The sequence below is a fragment of the Thermobia domestica genome, chromosome 3 (assembly GCF_964235325.1).
Source record: "Thermobia domestica chromosome 3, izTheDome1.hap1.1, whole genome shotgun sequence".
Classification (NCBI taxonomy): domain Eukaryota; kingdom Metazoa; phylum Arthropoda; class Insecta; order Zygentoma; family Lepismatidae; genus Thermobia; species Thermobia domestica.
Window position 1 is genome coordinate 236,167,257 of NC_137456.1, and position 20,315 is coordinate 236,187,571.

General features: G+C 32.6%; 1 protein-coding gene across 2 annotated transcripts in view; it reads right to left on the reverse strand.

The window, feature by feature from the left end:
- Positions 1 to 20,315, reverse strand: part of LOC145680983 (piwi-like protein Siwi) — a 124,620-nt gene that overhangs the window by 47,386 nt on the left and 56,919 nt on the right. For both annotated transcript variants that reach the window (XM_081752233.1, XM_081752232.1), the window contains exons 2-4: positions 18,447 to 18,589; positions 12,718 to 12,820; positions 8,205 to 8,312 (exon numbers count right to left, since the gene is read on the reverse strand). In XM_081752233.1, coding sequence (XP_081608359.1) covers positions 8,205 to 8,312; positions 12,718 to 12,820; positions 18,447 to 18,575 — 340 coding nt within the window. In that variant the 5' untranslated portion in view covers positions 18,576 to 18,589. The remainder of the gene's footprint in view (positions 1 to 8,204; positions 8,313 to 12,717; positions 12,821 to 18,446; positions 18,590 to 20,315) is intronic.

Genomic DNA, 20,315 nt, shown 5'->3' on the forward strand with positions numbered 1-20,315 from the left:
TTCCGAAGAATAATGGGATACGTCCATCAATGCGATGAACTAAGGTACAGCTTCCATTGGTGGAAGGAATTCTTCTAGCGAGTAAGGTGAGTTCTGGCATCTAGTGCGGCAGCAATGGAACGTTAAAGTTATGTCAATTCCTTTTTGTGGTGCCGAAACACTTCCAAGGTATTAGGTCTCACGGTATGACCGCAACCACAGTGTTCCGATCATTTCAGAGAATCCCTGCCTACCTCAACTCTACGTGCTTAGGTATCACGTGCACTCTCGGATCCAATCGTACACGTTAGTCGTCCATTTCGGAGACAGGAAATGCATCTCCTTCTCCGGTAGGTCTGGAGAAGGCCAATCCGTTCCTGGAAAGCCCTGTCTATTTCAATTTTAATTGCGCTGAGAAACCACGCACACTCCAGGACTCAATGGCACTTGTTAGTCGCCCAAGGAGTAGAGACAAAGGACAAGCCTTTCCTCAGACTAGCCCCGAGATGATGGCAGTAGAACATTTCCAAATTCTCTCTATTTTATTCTTATTATATGTTATAATATCCTTTAAAGCAATGATGGTCAAATGGCTGCCCGTGAAAATGTATGGTTGTTCCATCCACCCTTGAAAATGAATGGTTTATTCCTTTTTCTTAACTCCATGTGTTAAAAAAAAAAAAAAAAAAACTGACCATCGTAATATACTTTAATCGAGACCTGACTATTAGCTAAGAAAATAAGTGTGAAAATATTTTCTTTGACCTCTTAATTACCAAGCTTATTCTGCAAGATAAGGTATTGTGACGACTTTTAGAAAAAGTCAGGTTTCATGGAGTTATTTTCGAATGTTTGATTTGCCTCATTCACTGATTTGCTTAGATACATGGAACAGGAAGCAAAATCCACAAAATAGAACCAAGATTCAGAAAATGTATGTCTTATGTACACTCAGCGACTTGTCGCCTCAGGGGGATAAGGAAAATGACTTCCAAGAAATGTTCTTAATTTGTCCTGCATTATTTAATGATCACGACTGTTTTAAGGTATAGTATATATTAACGCCAATTGTTAATCGTAGGCTTTAATTATTGAAAGAATGGTGTAAACCTACGCCTGACATATTTCAAAAAGATACTAATAGTGACATAAATTTAAGGTGATAATAATACATACATATATAGTTCATCTTTAAGTAAATATATATCATTAAAATTTCGTATTTTGGACTTCTAGTTTTTATACTTGCGTTGTTTTTAATTCCTACTTTGAGTCTCTTTATTTATGTGTGTGTGTGTCAGCTAAAAAAAACTGATATTTATATCTCTCACTGTTCTTTCTTTTACAATACCCTGTCTGGGTTTTCTAAGGATTCTTTCGTTCCCTCCCACATTATCATTCCATCAATTCCAAATCATTAACTGTCATTAATCTAGTCATTAATCAATAACTGTCAATAACTGTCATTAATCTTTTAACCTACAGCGTGTATACATGAGATAAGATTTCATTTTATTTTTTCTTTTTAAGTTAATCATAAGGGTAGTATATACTGTACGCAACTTTTTAAAGTCGATCATAAAGATAAATATATATCGTACATAATCTTCAGAATTTATCCATTCGATGTTGGCCAAATTTAGCAAGGAGGTAGATCCTGGCTTGCTTAGTACGCGTGTGAAATATTTTCGTATGCAGACTTTTGATTCCCGAGTTATTAGTCGTAAGAGTTTGGGTTTGGACTTTCTCAACAGATCACCAAAGCTATTTAGAACAAGAATCAAGGCGAAATACATGAAACAAACATGTTAAATGTTAACTTAAACATTAAGTAAATGCACTGTATACTTATCAGTGGCGTACGCAAGGGGAGGTCTTGTTTTCATCATCTTCCCCCTTACCATTATCCAAAAAATAAGCATTTACGTATTAAGATATGTATATTGTCCGTTCACTCTAAGATGGAAAATTGTTTACAAACAACAATTGTAGTGCGAGCCTCAACACCTTGCTTCTCACCCCTACATGGTTAATTCATGGTTGCCAGGCACATGAGTCACCGTACCGAATGTACCTACTTCTGCACAGTCATAGAACAATTATTATTACTACATAAATTGCTGCTTTTGAGATGACTGAGATATTAACGTTATGACAAATCGAGTTAGTTATGTAATATAATCTTACATATAATGCACACTCAATTTTGTACAAGTGTTCTTGTTCGAAAGTGTGCAAAAACCTTGTACGCCTGGTAATACTGGAAGCATGCAGTTTGTATTGTAAACAATAAACAGAGAGAACAAAGACCGTTAGGTTCGCTGGACAGCACTGTTTCCATGATAAGGCGACAGAAACATATTGTACTGATTGTAAACAGGGGCTGGGAATTTCGATGCGAGTATAAGTAGAAATATTCTCGCCACATTATTGCCTGTTGGTGAAGGTTTGCAATGTTGCAAACTGCCAAGTCTAGAATTTCATACTAATTGAACGAGCTTTGAGGATCAGTATGATGCAATAATTATAAATACTAACAATACTAACAACCATAGACTTAAAGTATTAGGAAATAAAGCATGCTGCTGTAAGAAGAATTTAATAGACATTGAATTACGTGTTCAAAGTACAGTATAAAGCGAATTTTAACATGTAAATATTTTAAAGCAGTACGCATTTATCCTGTTTGGGTGCCCTTACCAGACACTGTCCAACACAAAAAAAGGCATTAAAATAGGTAGATCGAGCGTAGGCATGAACCCAGCTCTGGCTGGTATTTCTTGTTGAGGTTTACCTCAGTCTCACGGGGTGAATTCCTAGATGGTAGCTTCTGTAAGACAGGGGCGGATCCAGGACGGACTTCTGGGGGCGGTGGGTCTTAATACTGCAACTTTGAGCTACTTTTAAGAGTTCCAAACTCTGGGATGGGTTTTATTTAAATATATAAAATAAGAAAGTTTCCTCTCCGGAGGGGGGGGGGCAATATCCCCGATCGACCCCTGGATCCACCACTGCTGTAAGGCCAGAATTGGGCCAAACACTGAGGCCCCAGAATTGGCAGGAAAATATATTACGCCAGAATATTATGTAGCCAACATTTCCACAAATATTATGGTGGTAGGTTCCAATATCCCTTTTTCGTTTAAATGTGTTTAAATTCATTATGGAGTAAATGTAGAAGTGTTTCTTTCATTCTCTTTCTTTTTTTTCTCATCTTTCTCATCCTCGCTCTCTTTGCCCCACCTTCTTAAAATCTGAATACATCCTCCTGTAAGATTGTTTCTCTCCACGGCCCAAGGTTTAAAGAGACCAACCTGATATAGTTAACTATTAGCAGAACTGTACCAATAAATTCACATTAGAGACAGCGCCGTAACTTAGATTTTTTCTGGGGGGGGGGGGGGTAAGCATTAATACGTGTATTTGAGCCTCCTAGAAAAAGTTTTTTTTTTTCTCGTTCTTGGGCCCTCCTCTTTCTATCTTTCCCTTACTATTTATGTCCCCCCGGAGCCTGTAGGCCTTCCCTCACGGCAAGGTCTGCGGGGCCGTTACTTACGCCCCTGGGCCCCTTCCATACATGACAAATTAATTCAGGGGACAATATTGACAAATCTCAAAACCATATGAATAAATGTTATTTCTAGGGCCCCTAATAGTAGACTTTTTTTTTCCTGAAGTGAACCCTCGAATCACTTTTGTTTTATTTATCTTTCGTGTGCTGCTTTTGTAATGTAGTGAAACTGTTTGATGCTTCATTTATAATTTCATGTTCTTATCGTATATGGACTACGAAAATTTTGCCTCAAAATGGGCCCCTTCGAACGGCGGGGAACCTCCCTGGGGGCAGTTCCCCTCCCCTGCCCCACACAATTTACGAGCCCTGATTAGAGAAGAAGTAAACTGTTTCGAAATTTACGTAAGTTGCAAATACCAAACCCTACCAGTGCTAAAGTTGATGAGTTAGTGCCACTGTTACCACTGCGATAAGGGTAAAGAAGGGGAAGGACTGCTAAGATTCGCTAGCCAGGTTTTGTGTCAAAACACAGCGCCAAGCTACAGTAAACGGACAATACATATATCTGAAAAAATATTAACTTGACCCCTCTTGTAGAAATAGAAATTCTCCGTATCCCACTGGTACTTACGGTGAAAATTTATTAAAATAATGAAGAACAAAAGTTTTCCGCAATCGGTGGAACTCATTGCTAGTATATGTGTTGCATGAGATTTTCCAAAGAGTAAGAACCAATAATAATTGAGCCTGATGTAACAATTAAACTGAACATACCTTAGGTATTTTTTTTTACAACTTCCTTATATTTCAATGAATTATCTTCAGTATCGTCATGTTGTGCGTTTGGCGACTGTAAACTCACTGGAATATTCAAGTCCATTTGCCTAATTAAGTTTATTTTAAAATGCACGGCACAACTGATTTATGAAATAATCCATCACTTTAACTGTAGTACTATTTAATTTGTATTAGCAATTTCCCAAATACCTGCCTGTCTTACCTATTTGACAGATTCGCCGAACTTTTTAAAATGCTCGTGGACCCACAAATGACAACTGGACGATCCTCGTATAACACAGTTTTACCTGACCACGATGCCAACTTTTTTTTTCAGATTTCGATAGAATTATTCTGATGAAATCTACAAACTTACTATTATGATTATTTGCGATCTTCAGAATTGCTTAAATTCCTATATATAACTAGTTTGTAATCATATCAAGGTATCTTCCACTTTTAACGAATCTCACTTATAAAAAATTTTATCACAGTTTTCCGAACTGTCTTTAAAGAAATCGAAGCTATAAATTTGTGTTAATAAAAAGGCTCAAGATCATGCTAATTTGAGGGGTTAAAAGTATGTGGCAGAAAATGAAACGTGTACCCATCACAGATACAGGATTTCACTCATGTTGCATTTCGCACTATCTTTTAGCCATAGTTCTTTATGTTAAGTTGGAAAATCAAAATTTTGAACTGTAATCATCACAAACAATATATATTCAAACATCAGCATAAGCTTAAGTTCTTAACGACGAAATTATATTAGCATATGTACGCATTGCTACTAAACTTTTTCATAATTCTTTCCACATCAAGACTGCATCCATGGTCAGCTATATTGCAAATACTAAGAATATATTTTAAATGATCTATATAGATTTACTTTAGCAAATGACACTAATAACAGAAATCCAAGATTTGTTAGACGAACAGACATTAATATCGTTTCTGAATAGAGATGCAAAAAAGCCGGCTTTTTTGAATCGATGGTTTTTTTCACATAAAAAGCCGGCTTTGTTGGGAAAAAAACGAGAATTTTGGAAATTTTGGCTTTTTTCAACTTCATGATTTTTCTATCTAAATAGCTTTCTTATAGTATATTTTATAGTTAGATAGGAATTCCATGACCTGAATGTGATATTTCGCTCTGAAATTCACCATCAAGATGGATGGAGCACGTGTTTTACGAATTAAAGCTAACATGAAGAATGTAGTATTTGAGGGTAATTTTAGAGGCTATTTAACTTTATTTTAACTTTTGAGTTATCGACATCTCTTTTCTTCTCTAGTTTGTCATCCGTGTTTCATTTCTAAGAGCTTTTAGTACTCTAGCTTCTAGCGCAAAAGTTAAACTTGCCCGTTTTTCTATTTATCCGTCAAAGCGTACGTTTTTCAATATATCCGTCAAGCCGTACTTCCATATTTCTGTTATACTGTAGCTGTGAAGTGATTTAGCAATAATTTTCCGGACACAACCTTGAATACCAATTTATACAAATAATCAGTAGCGGATTTAGAAAAGTACTTTAGGAGGGTTTTTTTCTGATTGTTTCGTTTCCTAAAAAGTTCTAATTTTATTTGGGAAGTACTTGAAGTTTATGAGTACAGGCATAACATTTCGTTTCGTTTATATGTTTAGCAATAATCTTCCGGATACAACTTTAAAAATCATTTTATACTGAGAATCAGTGGCGGATTTAGAAAAGTATTTTGGGAAGGGTTTCTTACTAATGTTTAGTTTTTTTAAACATTCGTAATTTTTATTTGACGGGAGCTTAAAGTTTATGAGTAAAGGCATAAATAATAGATATTTCGTTTGTTGCAGACATTCCGTAACTTTGGGGAACGGGCTTCAGTCCGAAAGACCGCCCCCCTAACCTTCGCAAAACCGTCACTGCTGGTAATTAGTAATAATAACGATTTAAAAACAATAAAAAAGGAAGTCGCCCAACTCACAGTACACACACTATTTCTACATTCACAGATGGAATGAAGAAAAGCTTTGTCAGAATGGTCGAATACTGGTTGAATCCCGGACTTCCCGATAGAAGCGCAAAAGCTAATCACTCAGTCATGTTTGTTGTGGAGTTGTATTTAGCTTAACTTAAATATATTCCGTAGTTTTTTTTTTTTGGGGGGGGGGAATTTCCGTAATGATATGTTGAATCCCTCTTGTTAAAAATTCAGAAAACTTGAGGATTGGGTAAACTGTGATGGTGGTTCTATAAAACTTAACTGTAGAATTTCAAGAATATACAGAACCAAAAGCTCTAGATGTGCAGCCTTTAAGTGTATCATATAAATCTAAGTATTTCTCTTATGTTTTATTTTAATTTTATTTTGTTTCAAAAAGAGGGTATGGAATATTTTGAACTAAAAATACTACATACTATTTTGCTAGTTATTTGTGTATTCTTTAAAAAGAAGTGTTTACTATTAGGGTTGGCTGGTTTACACCAACTTTTTTTTTTTTTTTTTTTAATAACTGGTTTAAACCACAAAAATAAAAAGAATGAAAAATGCGAATCGTGTGAACTTCATGGTAACGTTTCCAGATATCAAACCACCTGCAATAGTTTTATTTCCCTCTCACCTTTTAATCAAGGTGTCCCATGTTCAATTCTCGGTCGAACCACAAACCTTCTTTCATGCGTAACCCAAGTAGCGGTTCGGATGTCAGTTTAAGCGAAAGTCTTCTCCTTGATAACCTCGGTATTTCGTAAGGATGTTAAGCCTAAATATACGAAACAGACCAAATTGTATATTTCTGCATGCCTAAATGCGTGTTGTTTTATAAAGAAGCCAATATTGCTTAAATATATTGATAGAAATTGGCAAAATTTATCGATTGCCTACGTAGCTTCCAACATTAGCTTGGATTGGACTTTCAATGATATCTACGTACCGGTACTAAATTTGTAATTTAATATCTCAGTTTTAGCGTACTGATTATGGTACGTTGACCTTTAAATTTTACATGCAAAGCAATAACAGGATTTTCCCGTTATTGTCTTACATTTCAAGTAATGACGGGATTTTCCCAATGGCTAGGGCGGGAGATTCTCAACTTAAGAAATTTACTGACCGCACTTCTTTAAGCTTATGGGAGTTCTTCCGGCATAACCCCGCTGTTGCATAATAACATCAAGGCGAAACAAACTTAGGCTATTTCTGTGAATATGTAATATAAATACATAAAGCAAAAAATCTAAGTCAAAAAAGCCTGGTTTAAACATCCCCCAAAAAACGGGTTTTTGGCATTTTTAAAAACAACCACGGTTCTTGCCAACTCTGCTTACTTTTGTATATAGGAGGTTAAAAAATTCTTATTATATACATTGGTTAATCCTGTGGAATTCATAATGTAAATATGTTGAAGAAAAATTGTTTGAAATATTTTTTCGAAATTCATAGTTTATTTTCGATGTTTTATATTATTATCAGCATCAACCACTAATTAAATGATTTTTTGTGTTATAGAGAAGCGATACAAAGTCTGTTTTATCAATTTAAAGCAGTATTTTGAAAAAAGCCCAAAATTTCCCAAGCAAAAAAACAAAGCAGAAAACACCGAGATTTTTTCCAAAAAAGCCGGTTTTTTTCCGAGCCCTTGCATCTCTATTTCTGAATTATTCCAAGTCTTTCGTATTTAGCTGTTTTTTACATGATACTAAAGAATAAATTAATATAATAGAAGCATCAAGAGAATACAGTACCCTTCAATCATTTTTTTTAGGCATCTGGAATGAATTTTAGGTCATAGTTAGCGTCAACATCTCCAAAAAAAAAAAAATATATATATATATATATATATATATATATATATATATATATATATATATATATATATATATATATATATATATTGTATATATTTACGAGAAATAAAACATTGTAATACTATTAATAAATTATAACATACACCTACCTTGTTTGCTTTGTAACTGTGTGGGTTTTGTTTGTACAGTATCTTGCATTTCTCTTCGTGGTGGTGCTCTGGCACCTGCACCTCGGCCCCCGACAGCTCCTCCTTCCTCTGAAAGAACAAATGAAAAGAAATTATTGAATCAGTTATTACGATAAGATGAGTCCATGAATTTAATTTTGAGAAACCACGAAACTTATTGTTATACAACAGACTTCCTGTTAACCGACCACTACAGGACCAAGTCCTGGTCGGATACCGAAAAAGTTGATTAAAACGAAAATCACCATTTCATATTTCCTAAATCAAAATTGAATTGACCAAAATCGGAAGTTTCAACCGTCAGCTGGTCCAGTGACACTTAGTTGAACGAAATACCATATACTGAATAAAACACACTAAACTATTACACAAACCACACACTTATGGTGTATGTGTATTTAACTGAAGAAAAAAAATTAAAAAATCCTATTGGGTTTACACTGGTGAATGAATAAAGTGCAGTATTGTGCTCTATTTTATTGTTGTATGCGGCTGATAACGAAAATGACTTATTTCTTGGAAGTGGTACTTTAAGCTGACGAGCGGTTAAGAGAGAGTCCACTGTATGCGTTTCTGCGTTTATATATAAATAATACATTCTATAACTGCATTCTATACTTATTAGAAACATAAGATATGACACCATATAAAAATGCCGAGAGCAGAGAATTCAATAACATGTAAGAAATAAGTAGTTTGTTTTGTGCAAGAATTAGACTAGAGCGCTTTCCATGAACAACTGATATACAGGTATAAAAGATATATAATAAGTATATATATAAGCTATGTATCATACAACTATGTCATGTACTCTTGTTTATCAATAATGTTTATATATTCTTTAGTTCGTAGAGTACAGATTTGCAGCTTTCAGACCCCAAAGCTCTAATGAACCTATTCAAAATTTAACTTTGTTCAGAACATCTAATTTTCAGAACTTTATTTCCATTAAATATAGTTTTATGTGTCAGTATATTTGAAAAAATAAACATTATTCAGAATCCACAACTTTCGTATTATTATGTGCTTGTCTATATATTATGCATGGTGTATTAGTATTATTCCAAATTTTGTTTAACCAGCAAGGGGAAATGGTACTTTCATATTATTTATAATAAAAGCGACCTCTTAATATTACTCATATTCTAAATTTTCATATTTAGAAGTTTTCTGTCTTACTAACAGAAACACGACAAAGGGCCCCACGGATACATGAATAAAAATATGCTTATTTTATTTAAAGTAATGCTAGTCATCTATGTCATGATTAGTATACTTAAGTCGCTTTATTGACTGTGTAGGACTATATGTACTCTATGTTTAAGTTACCTTTAGAAGAAGATATACTGAAATCAACGTTGTACCTTTAAACTTTCAGTTTAGTAAAAAAACATTTTCAAGACGCATTTGCACAAACATAAGTAAATAATATAAAGATACTTGAAACGTCTTTTGCTTTTATACGTTTAAAATACTCTCCAGCAGAGCGTCCAGACTTTTGCAAATAATTTGATATTAAGGTTTTAAAATTTCTATTGACATTTCTCAGCTTGCGAAATAAGAAAGGGGGACGAGTGCTAAATATGCGAGTACTAGAAAAATATATAGAACTATTTTTAAGAAATATCACTCAAAATATGGTAAAATTGTTCTGCTGCCCTGGTACACGTTTCAGGATATGTTCCTAAGAAATCTACCTAATAGTTTTTTAGGACCTCAAGTGCAATATGTCTACAAGAACTGAGTTGTTTTGAAATCTTGTAGATTACTGGCTAACGGATTGTTTATAAAGCAAAAAATACAACAAATTATACGTATTTCCATTCTATTTTTAAACAAATATTTTTATGGACGATTTCTCTTCGAGTATTTCAAATTTATTGCAGGAAATGTTAATTTCAACCTTCTTATCATATTCCTTAAAAGCCGATGTTTCGTCTGTAACTCCTGCAAAGATTCGTCTATTGATCCACTAAATCTTCAACTCTAATATAATGTTTATTAAAGAGCATATAACGCCATTACTTATTTATTAACACTCGCCCAACAGAGATCGGGTCATTTTTGACTCATAAATGTTTTATATTATTTTTTTTTCCTATTTCTTCTTCCTTTTTCCGGTCATCGGTCTAGGTAGACCAAGATCAACAGTGGTGGGTCTAACCTGGGCCGGAGAGCCTAGACGCCCCACTTTTTTTTTATCAGTGACAAAAAATAATTTAAGATATTAATATTTTTGAAAGTTTATAGTAAGCCATCACAGTCTGGGTTCTGGCTGCCCCCCGTTTTTCCCTTCTAGATCCGCTACTGAAGACCAATATGCTCATCACTAATATCAAGCTTTAAATTAATTAGAAATCTAGTAATAATACTATTGTTTTCCTTAAGAAACCATTAAAATATTGATGGGTCAAAAATGACCCTATCTTCGTCGGAAGCGTTATTTCTAGTGTCTTCGCTGGGCGAGTGTTAAAGATATACTCGTACTGTCTTATACATTCTAATTTATCATCAAAATAGAGAACGAAATGAAACGTAATAAAAGAATACGTCGGGAATATACATTACTTCCTGCTTTTATATATTGTAAGTATGTTGTCAACAAATAAATAAATAAACCTTTCCGATGGAAGTTGATAGCCAGATATATGTAAAACGTGATATATCAAATTCCTAACATAAATGAAGTTTGATCACGATTCATACCAACAATTTTTCAAGCATCCAATTTGATTTTTTTTTAATTAATCCTAAGAGACTTCACAATATTTTGTACCCTCAACTGATATATATGAATTCCCCATATTATCTACATTCAATTATTGCGCTTTATGGAGAAAGTTAAAGGTTTCTTGCAGTTCTTGACAAAGATGAATTTTCCAGTAAATTTGACTACAGGTAATAAATGCTTCGAAATAAAAACAAACTTTCAGAAATTATGTAGAAAGGATTATTTTTCCTATATTCCCATTGAGTCACTATTCATCCATGGCTACATATACAAGACTAAAGAAGTTTATGTGGTAAGTTAGAAAAGTAATGAGACTGACAACATTTTGCACAAACCGACAAAGCTGTTATCTCCACCTTCACACGGAACCCTTGCCGTTGACTCAGTACAAGTTTGAACTTGCTCCAGTTGCTACACAGTTGCTGAGAGCATTTCAAGTGAAGTTCTGTATGTTACGTGCGTTACGAAAACGGACCGTGAAAAATATGAGCAACGTCGTGTCATCAAATTTTGTATAAAGCTTGGCAAATCCACTACTGTGACTTATGAAAAGTTACAAAGGGCTTATGGAAAACATTCCATGTCCAGGGCACATGTGGTCAAATACCACAAATCCCTTTTACAAAGCCGAGATCAAGAGGAAGACGAACCATGTGCTGGAAGAACTTTAATCTCAAAAACGGTTGACAATGTGCAAAGAGGAAGTCTCTTGTGAGGTCAGATCATCGATTGAGATAATAATGATCCGTAATGATTTAAATTTGAACGTGTTTACCGTCCATTAAATTTTAGGACACACTTTGGACATGAGAAAAGCGTGTGTTAAGATGGTTGCAAACATTACGACTAGGCGGAAGCCCAATCAGAAGAATGTATCTTGATGTTCTGGATTGCCTTGAGAGGGAGTCAAAATTCTTCAGTCGCGTTATCACAAGTGATGAATCATGAACATCTGAGTACGATCCCGAAACAAAACACCACTTGGGTACTTTGGATGATATCCAAAAAAGCGTAACCGACGAACGAAAGGTATTCCATCAGAAGACTTCCAGAACTGCTACAAAGTCTGAAAACAAAGCCTGAGCGAAGGTCTAAGAGAGCTAGTTTGAAGGGTGATAATCTTAATTTGTAAAGATAATAAAAATAATCGTTAAAAGAAAATCAGTCTCATTTCTTTAAAACACTTCGTATAATGATGGTTACAGACTACAGTTTAAAAGTAATAAATATCCAATATTAAAAGGACGTCTCAAGTAAATATCAAATATCTTAAATTCTGCAGTATCTTTTTCACACTTGCTTCCTAAAAGTAGAAAAAAATGACCAAACATCACTTTAAAATGAAGAACTAAGTTTCAACTAAGATTGTTAAAAGTAGAAATCAAAAAAAAAAAAAAGTTTTCGACATCAAAACAATATGGCATATTATTTCTTTATTTGCTATTGAATGTTCAAAATTATACAATACAATAATAATACATTTTGTATATACCATCTGCTCCCTGATAAATTGTAGTTTATAAATTAGAATTAGAAATAATAGAAAATGCTTCATGTTATAAGTATTTCACAATTAATACATAACTAAATTGGTAGTTTTTAATATGTATTATTTCGAAAATCTTTGTTCTTTGGTAAATGCCACCATATTCAATATTTAACTTGAAGTGACATTAAATGTATATATATGAAAAGAATGACATACAATTTTTACTAAATAAATAAATAAAAAAAAAAACATACTCATGCTCATTTTAGCGAGACTTTCTTGCAATTCTGCTTCACCAGGTTCTCCACGCCCTAAGCGAGCACCTCCGCGTCCCATAATAGGTGACTTCTGTGGTACCTGCAAGATGTTTATTCTGTCAAACAACTAATCATATATAAAATACATAAGGGATAAGGTATTTATATAAATGCTATAAACAGTGTTTATAATTTAAAATTGTAGCAACTCTACGAAGGTTTTGAACTTAAAGTGTAGATAAACTCTTGTCTCCTTTTACTTTTTAGTCTCTGAGGTAATAAGACTACTCTGTTCTCGCCATTAAGAGAAATTTACAATACAAAGAACTTTTATTCTGCTGTTATAAAGCTTTCCGACGCTAGTTTACAAGTATCGCGTTGACACCATACTTAGAACTAACCTCAGTGTAAAACAGTCGTGTCAACGCTTTGATTAAATGCTTTTCTTTCGGTGACGTTTCTGTCAGTATCTTTGTATGTGAGAACGGCCCTGACTAGGTAATTATACCAAAAACTCTTAGACAAGCTTCGTTGAGAGCTGTAAAGCGAAGCAGTCAGTAATTTTTGTAAGACAACTTTTATTTTTATTTATTTTAATTAATATACCTTTACAATTTTAGATATATATTTTTTTTTCCTTAATTTCTTGTACCAAATCCCACTAATGAATTAAGTATTTAAGTTGTTAATTTACAATAAATAAATGTTTTAAAATTAAATTAGATTTCTGTTAACTTAAAAGATGTTTCATGTACGATTGTCACGAAAAACTTATCATTATTTTCTTCTCTTTTTAGAAATTCTGAAAGATGTCTGATAGTAGTACTAACTGGTATGCAAGAAAACGCCAATATAATTATTAGGCGGAATGGCCATTTGTACTTCAAAGCAAACAGAAATTTTGTAAACATCTGTGAGGGAGAGCAGTGTTTCTTAATGTTTACTTAAAGGTGCAATAGCAGGGTTTCCACTCATTTGGTGAACACGAATTTTCCAGGTCATGATTTAAAATTTTCCAGGTCTATATATGTGAATCAGCAACATTTTTCCTGACCAGGGGGTTCCTCATCTACTATGCACGTACAGTATAATGTTTGTATGTTGAGAAGTTCTGCAAAACAAACAAATTAGTTTTATAAAATATTCCCTACCTAATAGCTGGGTAAGACAAAAAAAGAGAAACCCAGCAGATCTACAAAAAATTTCCTGATTTTTCAACTTTCCATCAAATTCGCTGCCTTTCCCAGGACATTTTTATGAGTAAACATACTGAGTAACGCAAGATTCTTTTACTTTCGTATCCAAGTAATGTCATTTTCACATACATATTTCAGCACACACTGGCGTCTTTCTCAATATTCATACCTCATTGGACTGTTCAAATATTTTTCTGTCTGAAGGAGAAAAAAAAGTACATCATCGGGGAAACACATCAATAAAGTGTACAGAAAAACTATGATAGATTTATGAACTTAGCCACTTATTGAAAATTGTCCGCAAGTTGTATCACTCGCCCGGAGATATACGTTTTTCGGTTATATACGTCTCTTTAACTCCTTCAGGACATAAAAAAAATTATTGCAAGACTCCAGTTTGTAATGAAGTATGGATAATGAGAAAGATACATGTATGTGTTGAAATATATACATTAAATTACTTAATTGTATCCAAAAGTTAGAGATTGTTTTCGTATTTCTTATTATTCTCACTACTCGCTTTCATCTCTACAATCAACAATGATTCTACATTACTATTTACATGAAATGTTTTATTAGCTAACAATGAAAAATAAAATAGGTGCTTGGTACCCATTTTTTGAATAGTATTTTTTCTGAACACATTCCCTAACTTATAAGCGTGAAGTGGTACTACTGGCTTTCTTAAGATTGCATTTTATGTAATATATGTATATATTGTTTCGTCTCGTAATATATATATATAAAATGCATATAATGTATATGTATATACGAGTATAATGTATATATATATAATTGTGCATATATATATAATGTATGCATGTTAATAGGGGTGTAGTGGAACAAGATAGTTCCACGCAGAGACTAGAGAAACCTTAAAACACTATGTTTTGATATTCACATTTCCTGGACACAAGGTGAGAAGTTTTCTTCTTCTTCTTCTTCTAAATAACATAATAATGCCACATATCGCATTTGGAGCGCAAAGCTAAAAGAGTGCTCCCACAAAAGAGGAGGAAACTGTTTTCAGCTTTCAAATTACCGACGGACGAAGGTCAGAGAACGCACAAAAGGAATTGTCTTTCCTTTGGTGTGGAGAACTGACTTTGATAGATTCTCTTAATTTTCATAATGATGCTCGTCAATTGTTCATTGTCATATCGCTATACGAAGTCACTAAACTTAATAATTTTCTACGACATGATGTTTTGGAAAATATTGACATGTGTTATTTTGAAATTAAATATTAAGAAAAGACTAATAATTAATTTATTGAAGATTTATGATTTCTTCTAAATTCTTATTGGAATTTATTTACTTTCATTACACTTTTATATGTACTTCATATATACATACTTTTATATTTACAGAAGTGACCCCGCAGTAGCGTAGTCGCTAACGCTCTCTCCTTCGATGTGAGCGGTCCCGGGTTCGATTCCCGGTGGGGGCACTCAGTCGAAAAAGTGCAGAAAGCTATTTCAGGTTTTCCTGGGTTTTCCTCATTCACATCAGGTTCCAGACCGCTTCCTTCCTTCCCTTTGCCTGGATAGTGTGCTCGCCGAGGGACATTATCCCTCTAAACGTGACGGGATAACATGCCCATAGATGCTGAAAGCTTAGAAATCTAAATGCTAAATCCTAAATACTTTACAGAGAATATATATGAACACGAATCTTATTATATACGCTCAAGAATGTCTTGTATACAGATTGGGAAAATTTTAACAATAACTAGAATGAAATTATAAGAAATTTCACAAAAAGTTCCTATGAATTACTGTTCGTCTTATAATATTTATTTCATTTCAAAACAATGAAAACTTTTTTTTTCTTAGTAAGAATTTTTATAGGCAGATTGATTAACAGAATTTTTATAGGCAGTTTGATTAACAGAAGGTAATGTTAACAGTGTACATACGCATACTGAACAAATCAAAGTGTAATAAATAAGCATCGTTTTATTAATAAACTGTAATTAATTAATTTCAAAAAATCTCCAACGTTTAATTAACCTACATTTGGATCCTACTATTTGGCTCCGAAGAACTCTGCAACAAGTAGCAGCTGAAAATTTGTCCCACCAATTAGGAAAAGAAAATGAATGTTCAATTTAAGAAAACAAAATAAAAATCAATGTCTACTGTAATAAATTACAAAGTGTTTAACTGACCAAGCTTATTTTCATGTGCTTCAGAATAGTCCTTTTATTTTATATATTATTTTCACTTTTACAGAAAATAAGTTATACATATATATCACTGACGGAGTGATGGGTATTACTAATTCTAAATTCCTTACAAAAATATATTTAAAGTACTTTCAGTTCACTGAACTAAATATACTACAAAGACATAGACAACTGTTAGAAACATTTAAAGAGAAAACTTTGTTTAAGGAAATTAACGACAATAAATTAATATATCACTATATCTTGGTTTGCTTACTTTTATCTAAACGATCATTTCAGTGGCATTTACAGATAATATCAGGAAAAGGGTAACAAAAAGTCAGTAATGTATATAGAAGTACTACCACTGGTATTATATTTTTGGCAAGCGTTTGACACGTATACTAAAGTACGAAATGAAAATGACGTACTCAATCTTGTATGTTACCAATTTCTATCAACAATTAATCTACTGATGCACGTCCGTTTAAATTGTTTGAACTTGGATTCATAAATACAGTATAATACGGTAGAGAGCATTTACGAGTGAATACATATATAAAAAGAAGTGTTTTTTATATACGCTACGTAATGAATATTTCCACTTGCAAATACTCTTTCTCTACATCAAGTTATTTATTTACGCGTAATTTAACTGCAATATTGATAGCAAGACTATCCATGGCTTTGGATTGATTATTTTAACAAAAGAAACACTGACCAAAGCTTAAAATCCACTATATTTTAAATTATAATAACGGTTTCGGATATCTAACATATCCTTCTTCAGACACTATCGAACATAAATGAAAATACAGACATATATATAGTCATTGTTATGACAAAGTTTAAATTCTTTTAACAGACATATATATATATAGTCATTGTTATCTATCTATATATATATATATAGGTTAAAAGAATTTAAACTTTGTCATAACAATGACTATATATATATATATATATATATATGTCTGTATTTTCATTTATGTTCGATAGTGTCTGAAGAAGGATATGTTAGATATCCGAAACCGTTACATAATTTAAAATACAGTGGATTTTAAGCTTTGGTCAGTGCTTCTTTTGCTAAAATCCAATATTGACTTCCCAATGATAATATCAACCATATATTCGTTTTTTCTTCTAAAAATGCTGTTATGTAACACTTTAGCTACATATATAATAATCTCTCCTTTATTTTAAAGCGCAGAATCGTAAAAATTTAAACTAAAAAATTAATGAATTAATAAATTATGGATCAGATTAATTGATTAAAAAAGATATATTCAATGTACTCAAAAAGAACAGTGTTCCATTTAATGTTAAATTGGGAATATTGTAATAAGCAGTAGAAAACATAAAATTATAGTGAAATAATGTTTTGAAAAATATATTCATTGCGTTACTTTGAAATTAAATAAACACTAAAAAAATATTTATCTAATTTCAAAATTTTATAAATTTGAAAAAATATTTATATCAATAGGTATTATAAAATAAAAATAGAATATATATTACAAGATAGAAAGAGTATTCATCTAATTTACTCCTAGAAGCTGAAAATTTTCCCGGCATTTTGGATACGTAAGCAAGCATCCTTTTTTGAGACATATAGAGGCTTAATACATGGTATGCAAAAAAATAAATAAAATAAAATAAAATAAAATAAAATAAATAAATAAATAAATAAATAAATAAATAACATGCTATTAACTTCAGCATCAGTGAACATTTTAAATTTCTATACTTTCTATACGAAATAATGTTTACTAAGTGAGGTCTTAAAAAAAAATAATCGCAGCTTACTACAACTATTCCTACCCCTGTTAAAATCTTACTAAAAAAAATAATCGCAGCTTAGTACAACTATTCCTACCCCTGTTAAAATCATGCTATTATAAAGTTACCTACACGGTTAACTACTACCTATTTCAAATTATTTTATTTATTTTTATTTTCAACGTGTATGCGAATATTAAAATCTCCTTGGCGCTGTTCTTGAAGGAGACTTACGATTGCATCAAGAAGAGTATCAAGGAGATTTTCAGCTTTTGGGAATACAATTAGATGTGGACTGTTTTTATCTTATATCAAATTCATACACATTTTAAAATATAAATGATTATCGCTATACCGAATACGTGAATTATCAGAAACTGCTAACATGGAAATGAGAATGCGAATACATTGTTTTCTTTTCAGTACTGAATTTTACTGAAGATGGACAATTAAAAAAAAAAAAATTACAATTTACACATTTATATTTGAGTAATAAACAGAAACATCTGAATAGTTATTTCCTAACAAAAATCTTGAAAAATAAATCTAAGTTTCAATGAAACAAGTACAGTATTTCTACTTACTGATTTTGCAGCAGCTGATGCCTCTGCTGCCTGCTGCGCAGTTATTTCTCCTGGTCGACGAACTTCAGTCGGTGATTGGCCACGTGCGCGGCCTCTTGCACGAGAACGAGCTTTCGACGGTTCAGTCATTTTCCACTAATTACCTGTTGAACAAATAAACGAAATCATAAATGTTGCATGCAATATTCAAATAATTAAATTTATGTTCATGAGTTACTCAAGTTCATAACAAAATAATTTTTACCTTATCAAATAAAATCAGTTTTTAGTTCTTGTCATCAAATAAATACTTGAGTATGACTATGAATGTGCTCAAGTTCATACGATATAAGTCAACATTCTACCTGAAGTACCATATCAGCATTTTAAATTCAAAGCACTTTCACTCTCTTAATATCTTTTTTCTATAGTTTTAAAGTGCGCATTATTATCTATAGGTCAAGAATCTTTGCCCACGTAGGACTTCTTATATTGAATTTTAGATTTGTTTTTAAAGAAAGGAGAAATGCATTAAAGTTATTATCAACAGAGAATGGTACACCTAGCCCAGTTTTGACTGTAATTCGTAAAAATTTAACAAAAAAAAAAAAAAAAAAAGTAATGAACTTATGAAATTACCTAATACATCGTTAAAAATTGTAGCACCCAAGTGGTGAATACCAATTCTAGGTAACGTTTCAATGACTAATTGTCACCTTTCTCATGTGTATTCTTTAAGAAATTACGCTACTTCTAGAACATATCATATTTTGATCAGTTTCCTCCATTACAGAGAATATGTTAAAAGTTATTTGAATCACAGATCTTACAGTCTTTCTCGATAACCACTCCTTCCTCTTCTTAAATTTTTTCCAGGAGACACGTCAACGAAACACAACAGTATCAATAAATATCAGTGGTAGGCCCTATATAAAATATCAACATTTTCTCTACATGGGAGGAAACTGACAAAATATGTAGTTGTATAAGCAGCGTAAATTCTTAAGGAACACGCATGAGGAAGATGACAATTGGTTACTGAAACGTTACCATCGAATTGTTCCCGTTTACTGCTTGAGTGCTTAAATGATTACAATTTCAAATTTTAATTATTCATACGCACTCTTACATTATAAAGCAACTAGTAAGTCATTTCGTTAAATACTCATTTCTACTCAGTAGTCCAGGTAGTTGTAAGATTTTATGAACCGTTTATACAATCTCTCGAACTAAACATTAACGTCGGACAGATAACATGCTTTATGCATTGTTACTTATACATGCTTTATGCATTGTTACTTATACAATTTCTCGAACCAAACATTAACGTCGGATAGAACTAAGGTATAAGTTCGCACGGTCTGCGATCTTCTATTCCCTCCCCCCTCCCAAAAAAGGTTCATGAATTTCAAAAGTGAAAAATTCAGTTACATCTACTTATTACTTCATATTAACTAGATATTTCAGTAGGTGTAACTAGATATTTCGAAAATGAAAGATCTAATTACACCAACCTACATCAAAATCATCTAGCTCCCTCAGTAAAATATTTGGTGAATAACTTCGTTTTAACCACTTAAAAAGATAATAAACCCATACTTGCTCGCAGTATGGAAATCTCACTCTCCGAATCGAATTTTCGCAAATAGAATAATGGAATCCCATTAATTTGGCCCACAACTCAAAAATATTACCGTAATATAAAAGCAATGGACATGGTATTTTATGCGAAAGAAAGAGAATCTATATTCACTAACTCACTTCTCAACAATCTCTGAAACTATTGGACGTAGAACCTAGTAATTTTGTATATATATTCTCCTAGACCTCTAGGCTGTAAACAAAACCTGAATTTTGCGAAATACGAATCCAAATTAGGGATAAGGGGAC